This window comes from Diuraphis noxia, unplaced genomic scaffold (assembly GCF_037042655.1).
Source record: "Diuraphis noxia isolate RWA-SAM2 unplaced genomic scaffold, SU_Dnox_SAM2 contig0002, whole genome shotgun sequence".
Lineage (NCBI taxonomy): Eukaryota > Metazoa > Arthropoda > Insecta > Hemiptera > Aphididae > Diuraphis > Diuraphis noxia.
In genome coordinates, this window is record NW_028301712.1 from 75,343,356 (window position 1) to 75,363,677 (window position 20,322).

Below are 20,322 nucleotides of genomic sequence, written 5' to 3' on the forward strand. Positions count from 1 at the left end.
TTCTGTAGTCATAACTGAGCGTTTTGTTTGCGATGGTGTTCTAAGTAGGCAATCGAGGTGTCTTGATAAGTAAGGTAACTATTTCTTTATAATTTCTTTGTGTTTACTTATTTATCATTTATTAAAAAAAAACATTGGAAAAGTGCCCATTTAAATTGAAGTGGACGAGTTGATGTTTTTACGTTTACACAATTTATTTTTCTTGTGATCGACTTAAACTTTTTTAAGGCTTGAAGTTTTCGGAATTCAACTTGCGTTTATTCTTTGGATAGGACGTTGATGAAAAAAAGAAATTGAGAAATGTAGGAATGAGAATTTCACTGGACTAGGTACAGGTAAAGGATAAGCTACCATCGTCTCCTCGTAATTCTTTGTTACATTTATCTGTTTATGTTATCGAAACATCAATGGCGGTGTTTTTGTACTCGCTGTCGACCAAATACAATATTGTGTAACTTTTACCCCTCCTTCATTTTTTATTTTTACTATGATGAGAAAAAGTATAAAGCTGGTTCGATCACGTTTTGTCCCTTGTAGAAGTTTTGGCAAGTTACCACCATATTAGAACTCACAGCACGAATGAAAATCGTTTTTCATTTCACCTTATGGACTATGTTAGTGGATATTCAATATAAGAGTTTTTAGACACGTACGTATGTAGATTTAATTAGTTTTCAAAGTTATTGAGTTACTAAGAATAACATTAAAAAGTATGTTTATTAAATAGTTTTACTATAAATAATATAAATCCAGTTAGAAAATTTATATATTTTTGTTTGTATGAAGTATAAGTAAAAATATACTATAGGTTATCGTTTTAGGCTCAATCTCAAATGTAAGAATGTTCCTACTTTTTACTCGCAGACACACAATGATTATGTATCCATATTTCTCCTTTTTCCTATATTGTCCTTACTAGAAAACACAAAGGGCAACATTGTATATGATACAATAGTATATTATTCTAAGTATAATATTATAGTAGACAGTTGCTTATAATCGATCAGTTAATAGTAGTTTAAGTTTGGTATAAGTATCAATACAATTTAACGACTGAGGTTGTTTAACATTTCATTATTTTTTTTTTTTTTTCTTTTTTTTTTATTAATTAAAGGCTTCAAATACAATGTTTATTAGCCTACAATGGTTTATATGTTTAATTTATAAATTTCATTATTGTACCTATCCAACGACGGTGGAATATATTAAAAATATTATCTATAAACTTGTGAAATTGACAGTTTTTTTTAGCTTTTTTTGTCGGTTGAAAAATAATATACCATACATAGTTGTATTATTGTATTATTATTATTCACATTATATCAAATTAAATTGTTATTTGAATACGTAATATTTACAGGACATCCCAATGTATTGTGAAATACGTAAGGCTAAATTATAATTATCACAATATTATTGAAAAAAAAAGTAAAACCGTATTTTAAAATTTCTATTATGGTATTTATTATTATTACATAACTTTCTTTAACACTATGTCTCACGCAGATTATGACGAAAAAAACATTTACTTTGTCATGTCAAATATGAACACAACAGATTGTAATTTGTAATTTATCGCATCAGGCGTTATTCGATTTTTGAACAGCATGGTCAGATTATAAGAACTTGTCAAATTGTCAGAACAAAGTAGAAATTGCTTGCAGATACACGTCGCATTCGTCGTGTTAACGTACGGCACAATGCATTTATATGAATTATTATAATGTCGCATGAATTCGCATTCCCATTTGGCTATTTCAGTAATTTGGCGTTACCATCACCCGACTTAGCATCATCGATTGGTGTGAATACCACGATAATTAAGTATGCGTTATTTTATCTCCGATTTTCTATGATAATTATCTATAACAAGTAATGCTTTAATATTACTATGTAAAGTATAATTTATGTTATTACAACTGTATAAGTGTGGGCGGGCCTTCGTATTATTATAAATTATCATTATTAAATTGTTTACTTTTAATTTAAAATGTAATATTGAAAAGTGACAAATTGTATTTCGGAAAAAATATTAATGAATTAGAAGAACAATGTTTCAATAACTCGCCAGTACCTATTTCGTATGTCATTGATTATCTACTTCAGAAAAATGTCAAATTTCTGAGGTATAATAATTTAAAACTTTTAGCACAACATTATTCATATCTATTAAAATTAGAACTTAAAATAATACCAAATACAGTAAATATACATCAACAAGAAAATAAAAAAAAATAAAAATGTAATTAGTGCCTGTTGGGGGTGATAGGAGGGCAGGGTAAACGTGGGGCTTTTAAGAACAATGTTGGCGATAATTAGACCTTCCTAATTATGTGGACCTAGCTAAGTGCCTGATTGGTGTAATTATATCTTAATCTCCATAAAAAAATATTCGTTGAAAATTATGTTGAAAAGTTATACAATCTTAATATGTTCATAACTTGTTTTGTTGATTTTATATTGTATGAACATTGAACAACAATACTATACCTAATTTTAAACAACAACATACGCTCTCTAAAATGGCTTTTTTGTTTAATTTTAGGTAATATCGTCATACTATCACAATGGTGTATTTGTTGATGAAAAAAATATGTTCAAACGGAATACGTTGAAATTTGTCAGACTTAATGTGCGATGATTTGAAATGTTTTTTGAAAAGATTGGTGTGTAAGAAAATATGAACTATTGAAAAAAAATCGTAGACGTTAGAAAAAAAACTGTGGTCTGATCACTCTGCTGTGATATACGTGTATGCACATTTCTCAGTACCTACCTATTATTTAATAATATACGTTGTTCTTGGGATGGGTGTGTCTTGGATGTTGAGACTTGTGGGTCGACGGTCCCTGACAGAGGTTGACAAAACGAAGCACGTAAAACGGTTGTCATCGCTCTGACGGGACCGAATGTGTTTTCCGGCCAAACAACGATAAAATAACTATAAAATATAACAATGTACTTACGTATCGGCGTTTCTGAATCGCGTGCGAAAACGCCGAAAACTATTATATACTTAAATAGAATTTCGTGAGTGGTTTTCTTGCGTCAGTGCCGAATATTGGATGTGGGATTTTTTTCGATACTGATTTGCACTAAATACAAGTAATATACTCAATATTGTTCAGTAAAAATGATAGGATTCGTAAAAAAAAAAAAAATTAAATTGAAAATAACAGAAATATATGTACAAATTATCGTTTTTTTATAATATAATTTATAAAAAATGCAGTTTATGTTACAAAATTTTATTTTCATTATTTTCCTGATTTTTAATTTCTTTTTAGTTTCGAGAAAAGTTGTGAATTATTTAACACCGTAGTTAGTGTTATCAAACATGTGACACGCCGCGCCACGCGCATTATCGTACGGCTTGCCGAACATTTTCAGTGTGCCTAGTTATAATCACATTTTATTTTTTCCAAATTAGAAAAAATATTAAAAATTATAAAATTAATGAAAATAAAATTTTGAAACTTCAATATTTTCAAAAAAATAAACGCTACGAGATGGCTATAGTTAATTTTTTGGAAATAAATAAATACAAAAATATATTTTTTAACTTTTTTACCAAAACGTTAAAATAAATTAAATATGAAATAATTTTTGTTCTTTCCCTGCGAGTCTTATTAGAAAATCAGAATTTCGATATCTTCATTATTTCAGGAGATACCGCAATGGGTAAATCCTCGCGGAACACACTCTGTATATAGTTTGTTCAAACTTTTATAAATACTCTCGCGCAACTCGACTCTGTTGCAAAACAACAGTGAACACAATTCGGGGATGTCGAAATGTCGACCATCATCACTCTTTGCCAGGTAGAGAATATGTTTCAGTGATCGCCATCGGAGTAGTGTCACGCTGAAGAATAATATGGTTTCAAATGGGGTGTGTGGTGGGGGGGGGGGAGGGAAGAGTGAAAGCAGCAATGACGACCGAGACAATCTGGCGGCGGTGCGCGGAAAACATTGTTCACCCTCGTCACACACCTTCGCCTGGCATAAGGGCTCCTTATTCTCACCCCTTCAACAGTTTGGCGAGCTTCAAAATAATAATGAGACTTGTCGCACCGCACAATGTACCCTTACAACAAACTATTTTATATATTTTATATATAAGTATTGAGATTTGTCAAACATTTGCTCGGGTATTGTTAACCACCTCGGCTGCCTAACCAACTCACTGTTTCCGCACACTTACGCTTACTGCACTCACTCTTACCCATCAACCAATATGCACTTATAATAAGTTATACAACTGCAGTTCTATATATCAATCCATGACCCATCTTCTAACCTACCCTCATCGAGTTACGTGTGATAGTTGTAGTGGATGGAAAAATATTAGAAGGGAATCTGCAGTTATCACTTACACACTCTTCCTCCTCCTCATTCCGATCGGTTCCTTTAATCATGTCTCGTGATTTTTAAAATATTATTGTTGTATTCAATTTATCTACACCATAGTGAAGAATATTATATAATATTATACTATAATACGTAATCGTCACGTCTTGTAGTCACTGGTGTTCATTTGTTGATTTGTTCATAGGGTACACCTACCTACCTAAATTTTTTAAGATATATCTCTTCTTTCCCACTATGGTCAGTGATCACTACAATGAAATTCTTCCCGGATTTTCTTATTATTTGTATAATATTATAGCTAAATCTAGTCATCTATGCCAACAAAGATCTACTTTTACTTTAGAAGTATTTACTGATTAAGGACTTAAATTCTAAATATCTTAAACAACACAATGGGTCTATTTGCTCGACTTATGTTTTAGTTCTAATATGGTTTGGTATTGAAATAGTCCAGCTTCTTAATTTAATTTAAATGTATAAAGGCTTAATATAACGCACATATATATTACAGTTATAGCAACGTTTTATAGTTTCATTTGATCTACAGTCGTGAATTCACGATCCATTCATTTACCATCAGTGACTGACAAAAGTGTATAACAATTAACAATAGTACTATTTTCGTCCCCATGAGCTCCGATCCTGATTAGATGGAAACAAACAAAATACATACTGTAGAGTATATTATATTGGTACTATACATATTATGAAACGATAAGTCACAACATTTTTATGAGTTTCATCATTAGTTATGTTTTAATTCAACAGTATAACTATCAAACAGTATTATATCAACTCTTAATCACGAATTAAAATTTTAAAGAATATTTTATTTGAAGATTATCGCTTAGATTCAGTTTTTATAACAATTATAATCTATATATATATATATATAATTATTATAATATTATATTATAATATATCATATTATTATTATAATTACAAATATTAATATAAAATTGTATCCGAGAATAATATTGTTAAAGTTTTCATTTAATCATCGTGCTACCTATTTTATTTTTTTAAAACATAATTAAATACGTTTTTAGAATATATTGAGGAGAAATTTAGATCATGTGCTATAGAAGTTATTATTTTATTAAGTTAAATTTAGTTTATTTTCGTGTTTTCTCAGAAGCGTAAGGATTTAAACATCGTTTTTAGTCATATCGAGGTATTCAAGACATATTAAAACAGTACGCCATTGCCCATTTTAGATGAATAAAAAGTAATTATAGTTTATAATAAGAACTAAAATATTTATAACATTATTTGAATATTATTTATCAAAATATCTTAACTTGTTAGTTGCTATAAGTAGTAATTTGGAAGTTGTAAACTATATAGTTTAATGTAAAGGGTCTGGGGCATACTTAACTTCATTCATTAAACTAATACTAAAAAGTCAAAGAGTGAAAGGTCAAACAATGATATTATCACAGTTTAATTTATGGGCTATTATGATATAATTGAGTTGCTGCTTCTAGCTAAAGTTGACATATAATAAACCTTCTTCCTTAGATCCCCGAATGATAATTTAACTGTTACTTGTTATTAGAAGTTTTATATAAAACTAACTATTGTAGCTTACGAGTAAATTTATGGATACCTTTCAAAATAATTTTCTAAAAACAATACTATTTATTTTCTTAGATTTGGACAAATTTTACATAAAATAATATTTTCTACATTTAAGCCGATGGTCAACCATTGTTCTTAAGTGAATCTTCTTATTTAGTATTTATATATTTTGATTATGATTTATTTTTTGTTGCTGATCATTTTTATTTAATCGTAACTTCTTCTTATGTCTTAATTGAATAACTTTTATGTAGTTGAACAGAAATTATTAAATTATTTAGTATACAAATCTAAAAATCAAAATGTAACTATATAGTATTATGTTTATTATTAATTGTTGTATGTTGTATATTATTTTTTTTAATTTCCTTTGCTTATTGTAATGAATGGAAAGATTGTATAAATAAATAGTATAAATAAGTATTATGTTTTTGACAATTTTATTTAAAATTCATATTATAATTTTCTAATATTATTTTCAATATTTCTATTGAGAATTTATAAAATGTTTATTGTTGATTTTATTTTTTTATAAGTTCATTATTATTTTTAAAAAATGAAACCTTGATTTAAGTATTCCAAGTTTCAATGTTATTTTTTTTTTGTATAGTTACAAACTTACAATTAGTCGGACAGCCAAGTTGAAAGCACACGTTTTTATGCCTCCGCGTTATGTTTAAAGTAGTGTCGTTTAAAATCGTCGGAATTCACCATACTTTATATCAATCGACTCAATTTTTAGAGCAGTTGTTGACCCCAGTGTTTACCAGCTGCAAAAATCAACCTTCATTTGTGGAAATGGATTTAAGTTTACTAAGTATGCGTATCGTAGTGCATGGTTTATAATATACCTAATCTCACTACAACGCATCGCCGCGGCGGTGACCTTCGTCCACGCGATTACGATAATATTATAATCTACGTTACTCGGTTTTAATTAATCGATTTCATAGTCCATAAAAAGTTATTAATCAACAGTTGAACATTTAAATATAGGTAACCATAATCAAAATAATACAAATGATAAAAACAAGACAACAAATGCAAATGTAATTAAATCCAAGTCACCGCAGATACCTGCTAATAATGATAATAAACGTAATCATTCAAGCTCGTCCAATTCAGAACCATCGTAACCAAAATTACTAAAACATGTAAGCAAAAAATTATGCATGACTAGAAATCAGTTTGATTTATTAAAACCAACTGAACCAGCAGAAGAAACTATTGAAACTATTATAAAAGAAAAACAGTCAATTGCTGATACCGTTCTCACTTACTCTAAACCACCCTCTTCAATTTTCATACGAGGCGTATTAGACTTCCCTGGTATTTGTACAGAATTAATCAATGTCGATAATTTTATTTGAAATTCAACGGTTGATCATTTAAAAATCCAAACCTCCATTCCCGGAGTGTATAGAACACTAGTTTACTACTTAAGAAATCAAAAAGTTGAATTCCATACATTCCAGCTAAAAGAAAATAAACCAATGTGTATAGTTATTCGTAACTTGCACCCATCTACTTCAACGGAAATGATCAAAAGTGAACTTGAACTTCGCCTATACGAAGTTAGACAAGTTACGTAGGTTATTCACAGAATTAGTAAAATACCCCTGCTATTATTTTTCTCGACCTCGAGCCAACAGATCATTCAAATGAATTTTTTAAACTTGAATCCTTACTGTACACAAAAATAAAAATAGAAGAACCTCATAAACTTAAAATAATTAGCCAATGTCAGAACTTTCAAGCTTATGGTCATACTAAAGCCTATTACTGCGGATATAGTCCTCGTTGTGTCCGATGCGGTGATGACCACTCCTCATCTGCCTGTCCAAACTCACGTCAAGACTCAATGCAATGTGCCCTCTGCACAGGTAATCTAGCAAGCTACTGGGGATGCACAGTTTATAAAAACCTTCAGCAACGTAAGAAAATCAACCTAAATAATTATAAATTACATGATTTACATGTAAACTCTAATAATAAGTCTAACAATGTACAAGACAGCCACTCACGTAATATCACTCCCTGCAATCCTCCTTCTGGGCCTGGCCAATCTCAAACGTATGTTCAGGCAACTCAAGGTCAACGTGTACAATTTGATATTCCTCCGACTACTCCTGATATTAATTCGCTAATGGCAAGCTTTGTAAGCGAATTCATCTGTTATACTCAATGTGTCCGCCACTGTTTTTGCACGAGTTGAACCACCTAGACTTTTTTCCCTTTTAACTGACCGTCTTGAAATATTCTTAATCAACGAATTGATTTAAAAACTAAACTTAAGTCAAATTATGAAATCGATGAGGCAGTAAATAACTTGACTATGCTAATACAATCAGCTGCTTGGGAAGCCACCAAGCTTAATAAAACATATAATTATAAAAATAATTTACCAATAATATCTGATCAAAATTTCTGCCTAATAGTAGAAAAATGAAGAGCTAGAGCTATATACCAAGTCACTAGACTTCCATATCACAAAACAGTTTATAATAAACTCGCTAACTTACTAAAAAAGGCTTTGGCAAAATACAAATCACATGAATTTGAAAAAAAAATACATCAACAATATATCTGTCATTTATGGGAGTTTATGGAGGGAAACTAAGCGATTACTTAAATATAAAACTGCTTCACCCCCACTGTTAAATGCTGAAAACTCGGTCTCCTTTTCAGATTCTAAAAAGGAAAAGTATTACAAGCATACCTTTCCAAAACTTTTTATCCGCATGAGGACATCCACATTCCGCAACATATTATCGATGTTGAAAATCATTGATTTAAATTCTACCTTACCAAGTGCTCACCCAAAAAAATACTTTACACTTAATGAAGTTAATAAAGTTAAAAGTATAAAATTATGATCTCCAATTGTTCTCGAAAAAAATCTCCAGGGTTTGATCTAATAACGGCTAATGTTGCTTATTGCTTACCGAACAAAGCCTTCATACTGCTTACTTATATCTACAATGCTATTTTGAGACTTTCATAGTTTCCTACTTTTTGGAAGTTTTCGCAAATAATTATGTTTGCTAAGCCGAATAAACCTCCTGATCTCCCAATATCCTATAGACCTATAAGCCTATTGCCATACTTCTCAAAAATATGTGAAAGACTCATTCTCAAACGTATTTATCCGAACATAATATCACAAAATGTACTCCCGTCCTCACAATTTGGCTTTAGAGCCAAACACAGCACCGTACACCAGGTCCATAGAGTCGTTGATGCAATATCTACCTTTCTTGAAAACAAATTCTACTGTACTTGTGCATTTTTAGACATCTCCCAGGCATTTGAGAAAGTCTAGAATGAAGGTCTTCTGTTTAAACTTTGTAAATTTCTTCCTCCTACACTATTTTTACTAATGGAATCATATCTTACAGACCCAACTCTCAAATACGTCAAGGTTCCACCACCTCAAATATAGCCACAATTAGTGCAAGAGTACCCCAAGGAGGTGTCCTTTCTCTTATCTTATTTAATATTTATGCTGCCGATCAACCTTAAACACAAAATACTATTGTTGCTGATTATGCTGACGATAAAGTCATATTATCAGTACATAATGATCCACTAATTGCTTCAAGAAATTTACAAACCCACCTAAATCTACTCTCAGAATGGTATGCCAAATGGAAAATTAAATAAAATAACAACAAATCCGTTTACATAACTTTCACCCTAAGACACGGACTTTGCCCTAACGTAACTCTAAATAACTTACCTATCCCTGCTCTTGACACTGTTAAATACTAAACCTCGATAAAAAATTAACATGTGCAAAATCATATATATATATAAAAAAAAGATTAATACTTAACACCCGTTACCCTTCTCTAAAAATATTACTTTCTAAAAATAAATTCTCATCTTTAAAAACAAAACTTCAACTCTTCAAATAACTTCTGAAACCCATATCCAACTACTAGGATCGGCTAAAAAATAAAATTTAAATGAAATTCAGGCCTTCCAAAATATTGCCCTTCGTAAAATCACAAATGCCTAACCCTTCGTCTCTAAAATGACCCTCCATAAAGACCTTGGTATAAAAACAGTAGAAGAAGAAGCTACTATTTTCTATAAACGATTTTCTAATAAATTAGAAAATCATGAAAATCCTCTAATAAAAGGCTTACATATCCCGTCACTTCCTGGAAATCTCCGTCGCAGGCTGAAAAGGAAATGGTGTAGGAATCATCTAACTTAATCCTAATAAGTTAGGTCTAAATATCACATAATAAACAAGCTAAGTACTACTGATTGGTGACTTCTTATTCACGTAACCCCATAATGCTTTGTTACCCTAATCTCACATATACTTATTGTGATTAATTGTATAGATTATATATTTCTTGCAAGAAATAAAAAAATAAAAAATATACATAGTTACAATAAATAAATTGTGTATTATTTTATTACTTGTTTGGAGTTTATGACTGTACGATCTTGAGAAAAACACTATTTTATCATAAGTTAATTTATTTTAAAAATGCTAGTGAAAGTTAGTATTTTTATTTGCTTATACTTAAGTATAATATTTATGTTTTAAAATTATATACAATAAAATCAAGTGTTCTTATTTAATATTTAACGGGACATTTTTGTTATGATTTGTTCTTTGGTTTAGTGTATTGAGTGTATTAAACTCTAAAACTATAACTTTCGTTAAAATAGCTTATAAAAACACTGAACATTTCGAGAATTCGGAGCAATTGAAAATTCTTTACTTGTCAACAAATATTTACGGTCAAAATGTTATTGTGTATCTCCATTTAGCTACCTTTGACGATGATATTGTTTTTTTTTTTTACAGACTACTGCCTAGTGTATATTCTGTACAATGGAGTATGCCATTCAGATGTTTGTTTATATACAAACAGCTTTTTGATTATTTATTTTTTTCATCAACTTAAAACAAAATAAACTACTCAATTCATTGAAATGTCAGACATTGAATCAACTCTCAGAAACCAATAGGTTGTAGTGTTTGTATATGATTTAAATAATATTGTAAATATTTTTCAAATAAAATGGCAAATGCACTGGTCGCCACAACTGACCAAAGTCAGGGAAATAAAAAACACAATTTTAAACTGGCATGATCCGAATCTCAGCAAGAATGAAAAAATTATAATCAATCGTCTCCGAATAGGCCACACAAAGCTGACTCACAAGTTCCTTATGGCAAAAGAGGAGCCCCTCAATGCATATTCTGTGGGGGGCTTACCTAATAGTAAAAAATATAATAACTGAGTTCTACCAATATTCCGACGAACTCAAGAAATTAGCATTCCAACCAACATGAATGAAACATTAAGACCAGGCATCGAAAAGATCACAAATATGTTTGCTTTGCTAAGAAAAGCCTACCTATATATAAATATAATACAATTTAAACCTTCTGCTAACGATAACCATAATATTAATGTTAGTGGAAATCACACAAAATTATTACCATATTAATTGTATAATTTTAGTTCTAGAAATCACTCATTATGTAGGTATTAAACAAAAACTAATAATCTTTGATGTTGATGTTTTTAAGTTCAATAAAAAATATATTGTGAATAATACAAAAGCTAATAAATAAAACAATTTCTTTCATTAATGAAAAAGATACCATTAGTGGTATACTTAATACTGTAACTTTATTGTTCTATCTACGCAATCTTTATAATCAGGTAAAGTGAAATATTCATTTGGTATAGGCACTAAACCGATGAAAATAAAAAATATTTTACAATGATGGAAACAAGATTAAACCTGTACTCATAATATTATAATTAATATAATGCGTTATAATAATTATTATAATTAAATGGACATATTTAAATATTACATACGATATTATATACTAGGTACACTTTATGTGTTAGGTCTGCGGTAAACTTATTTACAAAAGACTGGTTCATGTCATATAATAATATAATATCATCGATGGCAACACACTCGAGTACAAAGCGGTTTATTTGCAGCACTGTGTTGAAGAGATTATTTTCACAAGGACACAGCAGAGCAAACTACTAGAGGTAGTGGAATTCGGTTTATTAAAAGGGAAGTAAGGTGAAGGAATATGAGGTAGAGAAGAAGTGTAGAAATACGTCCTCTACAGTTATTCGTCCATGAGTTGTTCCAATTTCAGAGTTGGGAAGTTTTCGTTTCAAATCCGATCATGGCGATCGTTGGTAACCGGTGATGCATGGGCCGATAAGCGGATCAGTGTGTTCAGGAAGTTTATAATGAAAGATGGTTAATACTCTGCGAAAGAGGTTTTTTGGCTACTGTCATTGCGTTTCAAGGCGTAAAATAATTACGAAACTACGAGTACATTCCACGGGAGAGAGATTACTAAAACCAATGTTCCGACCACATGTACACCCTTGTAAATGACGACTTTTACATTCTTCACATAGAATTAACACATTATAATTATTTTGTTATTCGTCTATACTACACTTTGATGGATTTAATTTAATAATTGTTTAGTTCAACAATAATTTCTATAATATGTTGTATTTGTCGTGATATCGAATCAATTAATTTAGCATATTGCAATAATTAATAAGCAATCGTAAATGTGTGGAAATCACAACTAGCATATTTAAGTAGTGTGTTGACATTATGATAACATTGATAACACACTGATCAGCATAATCATCAAATCAATATATGATATCATAGACATGTTAAAGCATACAAGACGCCATCCTATATAATATAGACCTAGTGCACGAGTGTAAACGAATTTCAGGATAAGGCCATTTAGTGTGTAGTGTTGTTTCTGTTACGAAAGTTTATTTATTTATTTTAAATAGCTAATAAAGTCATAGAGACTAATTGCTATTTAAAATTATAATATGGCGCTCGACGTGAGACACTAACCCGCGATCTCGAGATTAAGAGTTTTGCGCTCTTTAAAAGAAATTAAAAATATTTTATTATCCTCGTTTTATGTCAAGCTAAACTATTATTTTAATCGTCTACTTTCTCTAATTCAACTATAATAGTATTCTTAGGAAAATAATGAATCATAAAAATTTAATTTAGTTTGAATGCGAAAGTAAATAAGAATAATATAAAATATTATCTTTTGTAAATAACTTTTAAACAAGTTATTGATGTATCATTTTTTGTTAAGAGGTTTTCAAAAGTGTATATGTGATGATATTATTTTCTTATTCTATTATATTGACTTCTCAAACTGATAGATAAACTAATTCGAACTACTAAAAAAATAATAAAAAGTAAAGAAAAAGAAAGAGTCAAGAAATATTTTATATTAATATTAAAATTACATTCAGTTTTTTATATTATTGGACAAATTCAACACGAAAAAAATAAATATAATTTCGGTATTATATTACTAGAGTAATAATTACTATTATTGTATTAATAATAATCATTATATTATATCACTAAGTTAAAAGTTTATATTAAAACAAGAAGTATCATCTGAAATGTAATTTTCACTTACAGAGCTGTAAAAGTTTCTATAATTTTTAAGTAGGTAGAAAAAAAACCGATATGACTAAATTCCAACCTTAATAATTCATGTTCCACTTAACATTTTGTTTTGTGTGCTTCAATTTTATGAAATAGGCGACTGACTACGGAAAAGGCTATAAAATATATAAATAAATTAGTAAGTACTAATAAAAATATTTTAATTTCCATTTTTTTTTTTTTAAATTAGGAAGTTTAAATCTAAGAATTTGTTTATAATTTAAAACAGTTTTTATTCGCGTGTGGATTATACATTCCTATTGTAATACATATATTATAGACAATTACGTTAATACTAACAACGAAAATTCGTTATTCTAATGAATTATTAAAATCTGTAGTGAAACCTTTATTAGGGTGAAGTGAATGAAATGGAGCTCTTTTTTCTCCTATTCAAACATCAATTTATTAAAGCTATCTCCTCCCAAGCTAATTAACCAATTTCAATGAAACCTGAAATATAAATAATTGGTAAAGTCTGAAACGTGCATAACTTTAATAATGAACTTTTTTGGTGATCTTCTAGTTTGACAATACCTATGGGTAAATCTTAGTTGTTAAAGTGACAAAAAGTAAATTATTATTAAGAAAAAAACTATATTTAACTTATAAAACATTAATATGAAGGTTATTGATTGTCAGTGGTGTATATAAAAATTAATTTCAGGGGGGGGAGTAGTTTGATTCTCCAAAACTCCCCTATATACCTCATTATTACTGTTATGTTTATTATCTTTAACAACAACGACACATTTCAATTAATTAAATTATTAAACAGTTCATTGGAAACAATCATAGAATGAGTAATGCAATGCAATAAAAAAAACCGACTCAGTTTATTGCACAAAATAGAATGAATTTAGAGACTGTACGGATTGGTTTTCAATACTTGACTTATACAGAACAATTTTTAATTGCAAAAGTGCAGCCAGTTATGTACCTATATATTCACACAATGTAACTCTGCAGTTAATCCCTGAGCTACACTTATCATAAATTAGAACAAAGCAAATAGACTTTGCATTAATGAATATAATACATAATTGTTACAGAACCAGATTCTGCATCGCCAAATGAAGCTCTAGGATCATCTGTAGATTTACGTTTATGCGCATAAAGACACAAGAATTATTTTACGGGGAAATCATTGAGCTTCCAAAGCATTCTCTAAAACGGTTTAGTCGCAACAATAATATTATATATTATTTACAGTAATATAGTAGGTACAACACTAAAGGAAATAATAATTATTAAGAAAATATAATATACCCTTGTACAGATTAGTTTCTTTGCCATGGACTTACAACTTATGGAGATTTTGTTCATATTGTAAAATATTAGAATCGTATTTTAAAAAATACGAAATTTCTCGTACTAGAAAACATTTTCCTTTAACTTTTGCTCGAATGTGGTATTATTAAATTCATCAGTTACAAAGAATAACTTAAGAAAAATCTATAGTTGGTATGTAGACACAATAAACACAGTTATGTGTAAAGACGTTATCCGGGCTATTGCTGAACTTGTCGTTTAATATATCGATCGACTTTAAAAAAATTAACTGAAGTACTACTATAGTTGATAAAATGATAACGCTTGTGGAATTTATATGATAAAAATAAAGTGGCATTTTTTGAATTAGAATTATTCAAATACAGAACTAAGCGTTAGCACCATTTAATATTGTAAAAGCTTTGGCGCACTGAACAAGATGTAAAAAATATAAATGAAACTTGGCGAGATGCATTTCATTGAAATAATTTAACAAAGCACGATGAATTAAAAAAACACGTTAAATAATTAGTTTTTGTGAAATTCAAAATTATTCATCTTACTACTGACGGACATGAACACACCTGGTGTTATTATAAGATATTTTTGTAATTTAAATGCATAGTATTACTACCAATAGATCATCGATATTCTATAGATTGAGTAAAATATTTTTAGATTATGATTATTAATTTATATAAAATTAGTATTTTATTCAGAAAGAGATTCGATTTTTTTAAAGATACCGTTTCAAAAAGACCATAAGTATTTGTTTTATCACTAAATTAATTTTTTAAATTATTAAATAAATTACACATATTATATAAGTAAATATAATATTACAACTAACATTAAATATTTTAAACGGTTTCGTTTTAACTACAACAACTATGATTTACTTTGATTTTTATATTGAATATGTTTTATGTACAAAATATTTTAATCAAAATGTTTATAATATTAAGTAAAAAAACGGATAAGAAAAAACGGCGAACATGAACAAAATAAAGATGAGCAAGATTTCAGTATAATCTGATATTATTTAGGATTAAAAAAATTAATAAGGTTAGTAGAATATAGAATATTAGTTTGTATCTTATATACTATGATAATGACATTCCGAGTCGCATAAAAAGAAATTAATATAATGATTCGGTAAAATTTAATGGACCAAATATGAACTTGGATGACTAAATTATATTATTTAACTATTTATTAAGGGACCATTAGATTACAATTAATTCATTAAGCATTAAATGATTGCTTATGAAACACGGCATAACGATAATAATAAAAAAAACTTATGATAAAATGAGCGAACAATAGAGTTAAAGATTTTAACAAACATTATGATTTCAAGATGATACATTATATGCATTCTATGCTTTCTATACGTTCTTATGGATTTGAGTTGTTTTCAAATAATATCCTAAGCATTATCATTGTTCACACTGTAAGTCGAAATTAAGGAAAGTCATAGATTAAAAATACATTTTTATTTTTCACGAGAAGGATTATCGCCTTTCAGTCGTGCTCTGCGTGCATAGAGCAAACATGGTGCAAGTCTATGTAGAGCGTAGTGTAGGTTTAGTGTAAAAGGTGAGAAATTGTGCAGCGCTGGTGATAGACGAAGCCGTGGTGCGAAGAATAGTTTCATTTTTTTTTATGACCAATAGTTACTGATACCGACCCTGGCTGAAGTGAAGCCGCCTTCGGGAGCACTCACCCTGTTACCACCGATATTGTTGACCACACACGTGAATATCGCGTCTCGGCCCTGGGCAATAGTCACGTTTTCCAGTGGGAACAAAAAGTCTGGCTCGAAACCGTTCACTGAAACATACAACAACAATATATGATTATTATCGACAACGGGCATCTCGTGGTATATTATATTAAATCACGTAAAGTGTTTCCGCAGCAAATTGAAAAAAAAAATAGCAGGGATTATTTGTTCCTATAAGTGTTTTTACAACCTCGTTCTCCTTCAAAAGTTACGAGATATTAAATTATTTTCCTCTTATTTTCTTATTATTTGTCATGTTCGACCTAAGTCGTAGTAAATAAGTTTTTTTTGGTTTGGTTACTAACTGTGATACGTGTTAACTGATGAACCATTCTAGAGATGTACAATATTTCGTTATTAGTTTTAATGCGATTTATTGCTAATAAAAAAAAGTTTAATAACTTAATAATCCTAAAAAAAGTTAACATTCAAAAGCTGTCTATACATTTTAAGAATTTGTTTCATTTGTATAATTTATCGTAAGTGGGTACCTACTATATTCATTTAATATATTATATTGTATTCTTAACGCATTGTAACTACTTATTCAAAAATTTAAAATTAGTTAAAATAACAGTTTTGAATATAAATAGAAAAAATGTAAATGATAAAATATTGTCATTATATAGAAATTCCATTGATACATTAATTGTTTTCCATAGTGTACAAGAAAATAACAATTATATATAGTATCATATAATATTTGTTTATGCGTAAATAAACAAAATAACGCCAGAATGCTGCCACCATTAATAATTATCGTTATATTATGCTCTATTCATAATAATTGAAGGTTATGAAAATTTTATAAATAAATTATAATTGATGCATTCAATGTTATTTTTTGAAAGTGTAGAGGTCGATTCTGGTTTTTTTACTGGTAAAATTATACAATATGTGATTAATTATCTCGAACTTGCCAAGTTTTAATTGCACCGGACAATATATTTACACATAAATGACGGACATATACGATTACACTGAAATAAGTGAAAATATGAGAACAATAAAATTATGTTGGTATAGTACATCATGGAGATTAATGAAAGGATCACGGGCAGGAAGTAAGTGCTATGTTATAGTTTTGTACCATCCTATAAGTTGAGATTACTGAAAAATAAGATTTAAAAAAAAAAACTGAGAGAATCGCAATACAGTACCTAAATCGATCGAGAAGAGAGAACCTAAAACTCCCGGTAAAAATAGATACATGCAATAATTAGCTATGGGGAGAGATACACAGAGAGGTGAAGTGAGTGACACTAAAATTATTTTGTAATGAAGTGAAGGGTGAAGCTGATTTTTTAACATGTATTATTATTTTGGTGGTTAAATTTATAATTTATGGTTATAAGATCAATTTATTTAAATACAAACTAAAAAGTTACCTAATTAATAGGTATTAATAACAATATTTTAATTAAACTATTAAATCTATTTTTGTTCTCCTGCTAATTTATCTACTGTGCTTTGTTTGCGGTTGTAATCTTCCAATGAACCTTACCTAACTATTCCCCACTCCGGGTATCGTTAAACATTTTCAATTAGCGAGCGGAATAATTCCGTATTTGTTTAAATAATTTGTAAGTCATAATAAAAATATCCTAGATAAAGCTATAATAGATAATAATATATAGTGTAATATAGAAATATTCTGTGGAAATTTATTATACCCTACCTACTTGATTTTTAAAAATAATTTCATTTTTCTTAAATTAAATATAATATGTCATACAGTACAACTTTCATATTATACTGAATTTCTATTTAATAACATTATCGATTTAATGAAATATTTTTGAAAATCAAACCGAATTGGAACCAAATTCGTCTAATTCTATTTACCGAATTTGAAATTTCTCTGTAACACTAATTTTTGTAGCCCACGAGACTTCTTAATATGGAAATGTTGATGTATACCTACAAATAATAATATAATATACATTATGCGTATTATATATTTAAAAAAGTGGCATGGGGGAGATATATCTCCGTCATCGCTTCTCTCTCTCTCGCTAATTCACCGCTTCTGGGTATAAAGTGGTAGGTGCATAGTATGAAATAAGACATAAAAAAAAAAAAAAAAAAATAGTACAACGTGTAAACAGTTATAGTTTAATACGGAACGACCAGGTCTGATCAAATTCAACATTAGAGAAGACGGGAGGAATGCATATTAATATGTTGTTTACTGTGTAGAAATTACTTCGCTTATATTATATAATATTATACATAAACATGCATACGACGACGTGCATATAAAATATAAAGGTTATATCGTGCTGCAATATAATATAACAAGAGGATGAGGGCCTTTAGTATTTAGCTTTGATCGAAACGTATGTGTGTGTATGCGAGCGTGTGTGAAACGATCTGCAAGGTTTGTTTCTCGAACGGATGGATGAGTAGAATAAAAAACAAAAACAAAAAATAATAAAAATGTTTGAAATAACAAATCCCTCACGAGGTAACGGAACCGGCGAGAAGCTGCTATGGCGCTGTTCGGTCACCGCCATACGCTCGCACTCGGCCTCCGATAACCACATTAATTAATTGCGATAGGGTATACATATACACATAGCGCAAATTAAAGGGTAGGAAAACGAGTATTCTGATTTATGGAAGCCAGCCCACCCCCACCGACGCCGTCGACCGACGGTCCTGTGGTCTCTACGTCTCCCCATCCTCGTCCTCCTCTTTTCACCGACCATTGTAGCGGAGAGCGATCCCTTTTCGAAAACCAATGTCCACGGGGCCTTTGCACATAAAAACACATGTTTCGAAAACAAACTTTCGCGAATTTAATTGAAAACGTCTGATTTAATTTATAAGCGAGCCCTACGCGCTAATTTTTACTTGTCTCGCGCCAAAAAAATCCTATTTGTCATGATACCATGTAATTAATTTTTGTTCAACTTGCTTATTGGACTTCAATTTATTTTTTACAATTTGAAAAATCCTTTAAATGTTTTATAAGGTGACGGTTATTCTCATTACCTACAATTTCACAAATTATCGATTGTAATGTTTTGAATATCAAAAGAAAGAATGAATATTTCATACTGTTTATAGCTATACAATTTACAAATTCTATTTAAAATGTAATTATTTCATTTTTGAAAATCTTTCAATGTAGTTTCAAGTTTGGTAGGTAATTTATAATATTATAGCCTAAAATCAATTACAGAACACAATTTTCAAAATAAATTTCTATATTTTTGTATCCATTATTATAATTTTTTTTTATGAGAAGCCATATGCCTACTCATGTCCATGTCAACTTGTCCTCTAGTACATAATTTCCTGATCTAAACAAACGATTCCATGATGTTCGGTGGAAACGTCACAGGGTGGACAAAGTCTTACTCAGTGGATCTCACAATGGATTATAATAAAGTAACTTAAATGTAAAAATATTTCACAAAAAATTGCAGCGGACTGGGAAGTATCGGTAGGGAAAACTTTCGAAAAAATGTTCATAAATTAGATTTATATAAAGGCGTTTTAAAACACACAATTTAATTAAAAATATATATTTTCGTAACGTTAAAAGTCGTGTAATTTTATAATTGCAGGTTTTTAAGGATAATATATTATTAATAGGAATAATTATAATTTGTGTGTTGCACAGTTAATTTAAATCAATAATAGCTAGTAACACTTGATATACACAATATGAATTATTTGACATAAAATGTAATATATTAAAAAATAAACAAAATTTATAATAATGTATTCTGTTATAAAAATATTAAATCATGATAAATTATAAATATCAAAAAAAAAATTAGCTCC

The 20,322-nt window shown here is 29.2% G+C and overlaps 1 protein-coding gene across 2 annotated transcripts in view; it reads right to left on the minus strand.

Annotated features, from left to right (window-relative positions):
* The window catches only part of DIP-beta (Dpr-interacting protein beta), a 217,546-nt gene that overhangs the window by 20,680 nt on the left and 176,544 nt on the right, over positions 1–20,322 (minus strand). Inside the window, exon 3 of one of the 2 annotated variants that reach the window (XM_015509734.2) lies at positions 16,468–16,574. In XM_015509734.2, the coding sequence (XP_015365220.1) occupies positions 16,468–16,574 (107 nt within the window). Of the gene's footprint in view, positions 1–16,431; positions 16,575–20,322 lie in introns of both variants that reach the window. The other variant, XM_015509726.2, reaches the window with a different exon arrangement.